At 38.1% G+C, this 10651-nt stretch overlaps 1 protein-coding gene across 1 annotated transcript in view; it reads right to left on the bottom strand.

Moving 5' to 3' along the window:
* Window positions 1-256: 256 nt before the first annotated feature.
* Window positions 257-10651, bottom strand: part of RUNDC3B (RUN domain containing 3B) — a 51486-nt gene continuing 41091 nt past the window's right edge. The window contains exons 9-11 of the mRNA XM_066991679.1: window positions 4932-5078; window positions 4439-4554; window positions 257-1417 (exon numbers count right to left, since the gene is read on the bottom strand). Of these exons, the coding sequence (XP_066847780.1) occupies window positions 1272-1417; window positions 4439-4554; window positions 4932-5078 (409 nt within the window). The 3' untranslated portion in view covers window positions 257-1271. The remainder of the gene's footprint in view (window positions 1418-4438; window positions 4555-4931; window positions 5079-10651) is intronic.

The following is a 10651-nucleotide window of genomic DNA, read 5'->3' as shown; positions in this document are numbered from 1 at the left end:
TAGCACTTATAAATACAACATACTTACATGCACTTAAGTTTCTTTTAAAAAGTTACTAATCATATTGAGAAGCATTACCTTGATTAGCAAAATTCTTAGATAAAGGATCCATTTTATCTTACAAAGAATTAAGAATATAGTTTGCAATTCAAAAATTAATTTGCAAACTTCAAAACCGTAGGGTAATCTGGAAAGTTAGTTTCACTTAAAAAAATGTTGCAGGCTTTTTGTATCTGTAATTTAAATAAATGGCAAATAATTTGAGAAAACTGACTTAAATAAGATTTGCTGTATTACCTAATCAAGGAAAATACCTATTGCACTACTACAGGAATGAGAAAAACCTTTAACATGAGAATACCATCACATTGTCTTTGTTTCCCCTTTTTCACTCTCCTTGGGATCTTGCCAATAAATGTACGATCCAAATTTCCCAAGGTGCTAACCCCACCATCCTTAGTCCCTCTCTTTCTAGCAAGGCCAGTAAGCCAAAAAATTCCTCACAGAGTATTATTTGTAAGCCAGGTCACTCAAAAGCTTGAAATTTAGCGAGTTTCCTCAATATTTACAAATTACTAAGTATGACTGATTTAGATGATCAACTTGTATTTGTTATTCTCATGCAACTTTAAGAATTACTAGGAGTGTTTCAGTGTGATTCTTCAGTGCGATTCAGACATCTTGTAAGTGCCATGATGCTAATAAGAATGCAAAATCTAACATTGAATCAACTTGAGAAGAGCTCTTGATAGGTTAAATACGCTATTTGAGGTCCTATGCAACATACACAGATGAAAAGATGGATTTTTAAGTAAAATATTTATTTGCCTACAAAGACTGGCATTAAGGATTCCCTGTGTTTTCTGCAAGAATTGATATTTAAAGCACTGCAGAGAAGCACTATGGCTATAGTAGGGCCAGGCTGTTAACCACTGCAAGGAGAAACAAAGGTCATGGCAGTTAAGTAAGGGGACTGATTTCCAACTGCTTCATTTTAAAAATCAGCCAGAAGTATCAGAGTATATGCTCTGTACCTGACCGAGAGTTTTAAATAATTCAAGACTAAAGCAGAAAATCTGAAAGAGTCCTCTGGCAGAAAAAAAAAACTTGAATGAAAACTTAAGAGAATTTGTGAATTAAACCGGTAACTGTGAAAAAAAATAAATAAAGCAGCTTATTTTTAACTTAGAACTAGCAGTCTCATTGCAAGTCATATTATAGAACATAAACCAAATGCATATAACGCAAAGCTCTTCCTGTTCGTGTGCATCTCAAGACGGTGTTAAGCCTGGACTTGTCATCTCTGTTGTGGGACTTGCAAGATATTCACTTGATTTCAGACTTGTTAGCGATTTGTAGCTTGCTACTGAAGTAAGAGAGCCACAAAGACCAAGCAACGATGGAGTGTCCTCCTTCCCTGTTAGGAAAAACAAGGATTAAGTGAATCATTACAGCACAAGATGACCTGACCACAAACAAAGAGGGAACAGGGAAAAAAAAAAAAAGACAAGACAACTTTCATCTAGACTATTACATGTTCCTGCTTTAGCACATGCATTCATCACAAATGCAGTTATGGAAGAGATGTTATTTATACCTTCCCTATCCATGCGAAACAGAGATTTGCATTACAGGCTGGGCTGGTCAGTCTACATGGTGAATAGAAATTACCAATTCAAGCATTGGCTTTAATTGAGTACATTATAAATGGAAATGATATTACTAATATGGTATTAGTACCAGAGATCTAATTTTGAATCCCTGGAAAGGAGTAGAATTATCTGGAACCAGAATGTAGTTCTTTCACAAAACAAAATGTTTTTGTTCCTGGTAATTTGATGTGCATTACACTCCTGACACTGGAAAAAGCCCTGCAGTGTAACAGTGGCAGTGCAAGCATCTACCCTGTCATCCAAACACACTTGACAGTAAACAAGAAACATGCTTAAAGGTATAAGTGTGTATCAGACAATTCCTTCCTTCTCAGAATAGCCATTTAAGTTATAATTGAATTTATTAGATGAGCTGGCACAAAATAAAGAAATTGATTATCAATATCTCCATATTTCATCTTCCTGTCTCACCTGCAGAATAAAATAAATCATTTTAAACTTAAAAAAGCTTAAAAAGGTCACAAGCATAAGATTTTACTAACAGGCCAGTCCACCAGTATAAAGTAACATTTCTTAAAATTGTACCTCCTTTTACTGACAGAAGAGCTTTATTTTTGTCAGGAAGGATGCAAGGAAAAAACAAACAAACAAACAAAAGCAACCCTTCCATCAAAAAATGAATTATGGAAAAAATAAATGACATGTTATACAGGGGTTCACGAGGTAAGGTTTGGTAGCAGGGGCAGCCTCTGTGAGTACAGTCCAGAAGATGCCCCGTGTCAGAAAAGGGCCAGTTTCAGATGGCTCCAAAGGGACCCACTGCTGGCCAGAGCTGAGCCATGAGCGATGCTTCTTGGGCCTTCGGGAGAGCAGATTTAAGGAAGGGGAAAAACAAACAAACAAACAAAAAAACCTGATGGCATGATAGCAGCTGGGAGGGATGGAGTGCGAACCAGCCCTGCAGCCCCCACGGTCAGTGCAGCAGGAGGGCAGGAGGTGCTCCAGGCATCCCCTGCGGCCTGTGGAGAGGCCCCTGGTGGAGCAGGCTGTCCCCCTGCAGCCCACGGGTCCCACACGGAGCAGATCTCCACGCTGCAGCCCGTGGAGGAGCCCCCGGTGGAGCAGGTGGATGTGGCCTGGAGGAGGCTGCGGCCCATGGAGAGCCCCCGCAGGAGCAGGCCCCGGGCCGGAGCTGCAGCCCGTGGAGAGGAGCCCACGCAGGAGCAGGGGGTCTGGGGGGAGCTGCCACCCGTGGGGGACCCGTGCTGGAGCAGTTTGCTCCTGGGGGATGGATGGACCCCGTGGTACGGAGCCGTGTGGGAGCAGTGCTTGAAGAGCTGCTGCCTGTGGGCAGCCCCCGCAGGCTCAGTTCAGAAGGACGGCATCCCGTGGGAGGGACCCCACGGGGAGCAAGGGCAGGGAGTGACCGTGAAGGAGCGGCAGGGACGAAGCATCAGGGACTGACTGCAGCCCCCATGCCCCGTATCCCTGTGCTGCTTGGTGGGAGGAGGTAGAAGAGGGTGTATGGGTGGAAGGTGTTTTTATTTATTTATTTATTTTTAGTTTCTCACTGCTCTAGCTTGTTAGTAATAGGTAATAAATTTCTCTCATCTCCCTACACTGTTTTGGCCATGACAATAATTGCTGAGCGATCTCCCTGTCCTTAGCTCAACCCTTGAGCCCTTGTCATTGTATTTTCTCCCCCTTTTCCTTTGAGGAGGGGGAGAGAGAGAGCAGTTGTGGGGGAGCCCAGCTGCTCAGCTGAGTAGAACTACTACACATGTTAAAATATTATTTCTTACAAAACTATATTAAAGCTTAGGTACTGATGGACCTCACTAGTTTAGAAGTGAGCCATTAAGCTGCCTTTAAAGACAGAGTCCTGAAATCAGAACCTAAAATATTACCAGTGTTTTTGCCACACCTTAATTCATGGAAGATTAAAGAGGGCATAAACTTCGAAGGATTAATGCTGCAGAAGAAAAAATGTTCTAAGTAGATCAGCACAAGATTGCTCTTCGTAACAAACATGCTGTTTGTATTTCATTTTCCCCATGCTAACTTGAAACATTTGAATTTTAATACTGTTTATTGTTTTTAACAAGTTCTAAATTTTGCGTGCTTAATATTCTAAAAGAAACTTTGCAGTTATGGCCCTGTATTGTAGAGTCTAAAGCAACTATTTGATTAGATAAAGAAAAATGCTTATGGTATTTTCTGTTCTGTACCCAAAATATCACTATTTCAGAAGTCTTCCAGAATCCTTCTGCTTTTCACAATTGTCCACAAGATGGAGCAGTTACACTTTGATAAGCATACAGATTTTGAAGGGGGTGGTATATTACATTTATGTACTAGCACGGCCCATATCATGTTTTTTTGGTTTTGTTTTTAAAACTATATACATTATTAGGCTGCATCTCCATAAATTAATGTTGAAAGCAAGATGTAAGAATGACAGTGGTAGTTGCAAATACAGTGCCTTTAAATTTTCTTTTAAGAAACAGCAGTGGGATTAAGATTTGATTTAGTTAGAGCAGGAAGATGCTTTTCTCAGGTTATGGGATGGATAAGGAGGACATGCAACACATTTGAAGCTTAGCCTTAAACATATCACAGAGTCCTGTTTGGGGGTGAGGGGGAGTCTTGAAGAAATGCAGACTTAATTGAAATATAGTACTTAGAGAAACAGAAAAAAAAATGCATAACAACAGAGAAAAGATGCACTTCAACCTCTCTCTCAGACTGAAAATTCATCTCATGGGGTCTGAAGATCAGAACCATGAAGAATAAAAGAAAATGAACCCACTGGAATGGCTCTGTACCTTCATTTAACAAGTTTATTCCATCCTGCTTTCCATCTTGTGAGTGGCCTGGATCCAGAGAGGTTTGAGAAAGACTAACATCTGCTGAAAATTGATCCAGACTTTGAAAACTTTTTCTGTAAAACAAGTGATAAGTTTAAATAATAACACATTTAAAGATCCCACTAGAAATATTTTCCTCAAAAAGCTTTTTTTTTTTTTAGAGAAATAACTAATGAAAAAATTTATTCATCTTTCTTCATTTAATCAGTCTCTATTTTTTGTGTTTCCCAAAAGACTGTTTTTTTTTTTTGAAAACATTTTTTTTTCTTTTGCCTAATCCAAAGGAAGGAAATTTTTATGTTAAGTGAGAAACACAGAATTTTTCTGCATACTGATCCTTATATGTTCTAACAGGTATTTCTAATAGAATACATTTAAGAGTATGCTAAGGGAAATACATAATTTTGAGTTTCTCCGATCCTTTAAAGGTGAATCTAAATATTCAACTTACTCATCCCATTGTTGATTGTGCTTTCTATAGAGTAGAGTGTCCAAGGCAACAGCATTGACATCCAGAGCTCCTGGGGAAGGCCACTGATTGGTGAGGTGAGTAGTTAATTCTTGTCTTGATCTCAAGTCATTATTCTTTAGCACAGTCCTGTGAATATAAAAAACAGTAAATCTCAGTCTATTAAAAGCAATTCCTTAAGGAAAGAAAAGCAGGACAAGTAGTCTTGTCCAACTCAAGATTCTACTTCAAGTGACTGACAGACTGCAATTTTCATAACGCATCATAAGCGGTTCACTTTTCCTGGGGGAAGCAACTTAGAAACAGAAAAAGGTGAAATAATATTTTTTCTGCAAAAGCGTTAAAAAAGCAGCAGCATTTTAAAGATGCTTTCTGTCTGCGTGATGGTAATTAACAGACCAACTATTGGAACATAATGCCTTTTTTCCCCCCAGTTCTGTGGGCTTTGAAGTGCAACCTGCCTCCTCCCCACCCCCAAATAAGTATTTTTGAGGAATGAACTAAAACCCAGACATGTTAATTCCATTACATGCTTCCAGATAGAATACAACACGTACTTATTCTGCTTTTAATCACCTTACAGTTTTTAGTAGGGTGTATTTCTCCATTACTGAAAACACATTAATGGAGGTACCTTACAATTCAAATCAGTTTTGCTTCTTAGTCTTATGAAGCAAACCAGTTTTCTAAAGTTCTGGAAACTAGGAAACTAATATGATAACATCAGAAATCATCTACCAAAAATCATACAGAAGCTAGGAGGTACATGGTTCTTTAGGTGCCAAGACAACACCAGCCTTTTTCCAGTAGTATAAGGCAACCTCCAGCCTACTCTTGTACTGTTGTTTAACATAAGCAATATTATTTTTGTTTCTAATTTACACAAATTCTAACATCTGTGAAAACTAGGCAACAGTAAATGCTGCTTTACTAGTTTGAAAACCTGTGGCCTGAAGCAAATAGCTAATGTTAAAGTATCTCCATACTGAATGCACTCAGGAGTTCAAAGCCAAATGTCATGCTGTTATCTGAAACGCCAAACTGCACAGTGAATTAAAGAAGTATTGATGGCACACATACATTTATATGAATTAAAAGTATTATTTTCAGCAGGTCTATTTTTACAACGCAGTTTTTAATTCTCGCGATACCTGAACTGTTTAGACAAGAACCTCAACAAGGGCACATAATCCCACCCAAAAAACCAAAATTCCCCACAAAGCAAGGTAAGACAGTAGTGAGATCAGTAAGCAATTTCTAGTAACCGAGTTTCAGAGAGGAGACAGTTACATGGCAATTTTGCAAGAGAAGGCGTTGAAGCTCCAGAGTGAACAAAACTATTTTCAGGAAACTTTTCTCAAGATGAATTCCATCTCAAAATGAAATTGTGGATGTCTCATCCATCCTTGGAGGTGTTCAAGACCAGCTTGGACGAGGCCCTGGGCAACCTGATCAAGTGGGCAGCATCCTTGCCTGTGGCAGGGGTTTGGAGAACTAGATGATCTTTAAGGTCCCTTCCAACCCAAGCCATTCTATGGTTCTGTGAATTCCCCCAGCTTTTGTGCAAGTTTTTTGTGCATCAGCTATTCTACCCTGGGATCTCCCTCACGTTTCTGCTCTCTGAGGTGTGTATAGAAAGAAACACTTCCATAACTTGAAGCTCTCCGTAATTTCAAATATCTTTTGTGTTACTCACTTCCCTGCGGTGTTTCCCTAATCCCATGGGGTACCTTGAACATTAAACAGGTCTGTTAAAGGCTTGTTGGCCTGAGGAAACTGAACCACTGACCTGGCAAGTCATTATGAGGTTAGATAGCTAGGCTGCACGACCTCCTGACCCAGAAGGGCTTGCATGCTTTCAGTGACGTTTCCTAACAGGACACCCAGTGTATATTAGCAACAATGAACACAGTAACTAAATGCAAACTCATACACATACATGTAAATTCCCATCTGGACAACTCCTATACATTATCACCACACAAATCAGCAGCTATGCTAAGTTACTAAGAAAGAAATACGGTGAGTGAGGAGGATAAAAAACTACACATCTGCAGACAAGTTGCTAATAGTAGAATTTTGGTATTTTACATGACTTTCTATATCAAGGCTTGCTCCATAAATCCTCATGCTATGGTAACTTGAAATTTCATCCTTGCTGCATGGAAAAAAAATCTGAAGCAACGCCTAACCAAACTCTTTCAAGGATTTTAGAGCAATAACATTTAAAGACAGTACCGGGAGTTCACAACTTAAACTTCTCCACCATGCTCAGGAAGGGAAACAGGCACCATGTGGGATAAAGAAATAACTTCTCCTATTACATTATTTTATATGTAAAAATAACTTTGAATACATAAAAATCAATCCAAACACAGCATTCAGCTTTTATAAAATAGCAAGACAGACAATAGGAAGTTTGAGAAAATACTCATAGCAGATGCTAGTAGTTTCTACCTATTATTTCAGCCTTTTAAATTATTCAGTTGTCTGTCCTCTTGCAGCCATTTTTAAAACATCACAAGATTTAGCTGCAAAGACTTGCTATTGCACAGTTTGCAAACAGCTATTCTTTCAAGATAAACGCAGGCAATAACAATTCACGTACACTAACCAGACTTCTTTCCTGAGTCAAGTATTAAACTGCACAGTTTACATCATTCTCAAACTCCCAGACATCATAAAGCAGTAGTGATACTGCCACAAACTTTCAAAAAGGGGAAGAAATGGAGACAAAAGAGGTTTACCACACAAGTTAAAAAGGAAGGAAATGTGATCACAGTTTAGTGAAAACAAGCGTGTGAATGTCCAAACAATCGACGTGAAAAATGATGCTCTATATTATTGAGTGCTCCCCTACTCTAAAGATTGGTTCTAAGAGGCATTCTGGAAGAAGCCTCAAAAGGCAACGGTTTATTTTATCCAAGGCAGAATAAATTTCTACAGTAGAGCTCTGTTCCTCAGAATGCCAGCATTGTAACTAGTGCTGATCAGCTCTAGGTTGCAATACTTTAAAAGCTCAAGTAGGGCTTTTCTTCATAATCACAATGAGTGCAATGAAGATTAGAGCATTTCTCCACATGCTTAATGTCAGGCTGTATAACCAAAAGAAGAATATTACTATTGAAACTTATATATCTGCCAGTATAGCAAAATAAGTTTGCTACATAAGAGCTTTCTGAGGAAAAATTAGAATAAAGACTCAAAGCAAAAATAAGAAACAAAGAATTGGTGGAAAGGTACAAAAGGCAAAGAGAGATATTGGTGACATCTATAAATTTCACAAAACATTCAAGAATAAAATGCAAATTTAGCATTTTCCGTAATTTACACACACACACACACACACAAAGGAACTACTGAACTCTCTGGGTCTCAAATGGAATATATTTCAAATCTGTGGCAAAGTGTTATATGCAATATTCTATATAAAATAATGAAAGCAGGTCTGCAGTAAAACATACTAAACTGGAAAGGCCTATGTATGAACAGATTTTATTCTACCGCCTCAGCTCCAAAGAATGAAACACTGGCAAGAAGTACCCGCTGAAAAGCAGCTGTAGACCAAGCAAGCAAGACTCCACGCACAGATTTGTCATAACTTCTAAGCATCACTTAAACAGAACAAAATCCCTAAAACATCCTAAGAATAATATTGAAGATCAAACTATACAGCTCTAATTTTATATATAAATTCAATAAAATATTGTTCTATTCATAGTGGTTTTGTGGCTGTAATGATTTCAGGATGACGCCAGATAAGGCCTGGATAAGATATGCTAAGCCATTTAACACAGGGGTAAAAGCAGTATGACTCCGTTTGAACGGAAGGCAGCGTGTGAGATATGGCTTAACAGGGCATCCTGGTGAGACTGTGGATTGCAGAAAGTTTTATGCAGAGTAGGGAGAATGTGTAAGGATAAGGACTCAAAAGAGAGCAGACGGCTCAAACTAATTTATGATATACCACCTAGACTAGACATGAAAAAAATCTTGGCTTTCTGAATGCTTGGGAACTTACTCCCCACATCCACTACGTGATATCTTATCTACCTACAATCGATTCCATTCCTTTACAATCGTGTTGGCAAAAAGTAGCAGCAGCTCTCTTTTGTGACCTACAGATACAAAATAATTATTTTTCTCCTGCTTTCAACATTTTTGCCCTAAGCAGTCTTTATCCCAACAAATATTTTTATAAGATACCTTCATATTGTGTTTGAAGTTCTGAAAAACATTTTAAAAAAAATGGCAGGCAGAGAGAAGACATTTCTAATTTTTTTTGGAAGTGATTACTGAACTGCTATTTTTGTACTGAAAGACGGTAAGTATAAAAAGCCAAGTTCTTCATCCAATGAACTTGCTTTCATCCAGTGAGTAACAGGAGCAGCCAGAATACTAACATCAGGTTTGTACAGCTGCTCACAGAACCATCTCCACATGCTTTTGACTTGCAGTGCTTAAATTGTGTATTTAAGGAGTAGGGAAAAGTGAGCAGTGAAATCTTCTTATAGACATCAAGATAATCAAAGTTGAGGAAATCAGCAAGTAAATATTCTGGAGAGTACCTTACAAAGACAGAGCAAATGAACACTAGTGGAGAAGGATGGTTATTTCATGACTTATGTTTTTGAGATGATTTATTAAGGACAAGCAGAATACCATTATGTACGGTACATGCACAATAACAAAACGCAATCAACAAATTACTGATCTACAGTCTGCTGCCCTTTCAGTTGTTCTGGTACAATCATGTAGGAGCTATTCCAAAAATGGATCTCCAAAACAATAGTGCTTTTTTTTTTCTTTTAAAGAAACCTTTAAAATTTAATTCATGAGCTAATCCCACAGTTCTATTTGCACTAGCATTGCTTTTGGCAGCTCAGTTCCCTCTCAGAAAGACATGAAATTGTCCCTCTGAATTAACACATCTAAAACGTCTGTAACTTAAAATGTGACCTGATTCGTTTTGTTCATTTATAGTGGAGAGATGGGAACAGGATACAGTCCGCACACAGGGTTCCTGTACACAAAATGCAAATGATATAAAAAGGTGATTATCTTTACTTACTTACTATCCTGTAATGATATTTACCTCTGGGAATTTAAAAATAAATTAAAAAAATAATAATCTCAAGTGTAAATAGAGCTAATATAGAAAAGCCTCATCTTGACGACCATTTCTCTGGTCTCACTTAGCTAGATACCATTTCTAATTAGCCCTGGGTTTATGTCATGGGCAGACATTGTCTCTGAAAGATCCATTTACATAGATTTTTTTTGTTTAATAAAAAAGTCAGTTCCATTTCTAGTTATACCTACGAAAAACCAGTAATTTCTTACCTGCAAGTTTAATTTCTCCAAATCCAGAAAATGCCAGTCCAGTTGGCAATTTGCCCTCCTACCAGCAGATGGAGACAGGAAATAAACCAAACAGACTAATTCCCTAAGAAAGGGAATTATATCAGATGAATGCTCCAGTTCAAGAACTACCTGAGTAGTGAAAAGTAAAAGTGAAAATAAAAGCTTAAAAAAAATAAAAACATTTGAATAAGAAAGAACAAGCTTTAAAACCATTATTTAGGACAGGAAACATGGAATGCAAACTCAAATTGATAGCATACATGGATATAACTGAAATCTGCAAGAGCAACTCTAAAATAAAAGGGAACTCAAACTGTCAGCAGTGTAGCAAGACAGTG

The sequence above is a fragment of the Anser cygnoides genome, chromosome 2 (genome assembly GCF_040182565.1).
Source record: "Anser cygnoides isolate HZ-2024a breed goose chromosome 2, Taihu_goose_T2T_genome, whole genome shotgun sequence".
In the NCBI taxonomy this organism is placed as follows: Eukaryota; Metazoa; Chordata; class Aves; order Anseriformes; family Anatidae; genus Anser; species Anser cygnoides.
This window is presented reverse-complemented; position numbering and strand designations above follow the sequence as displayed.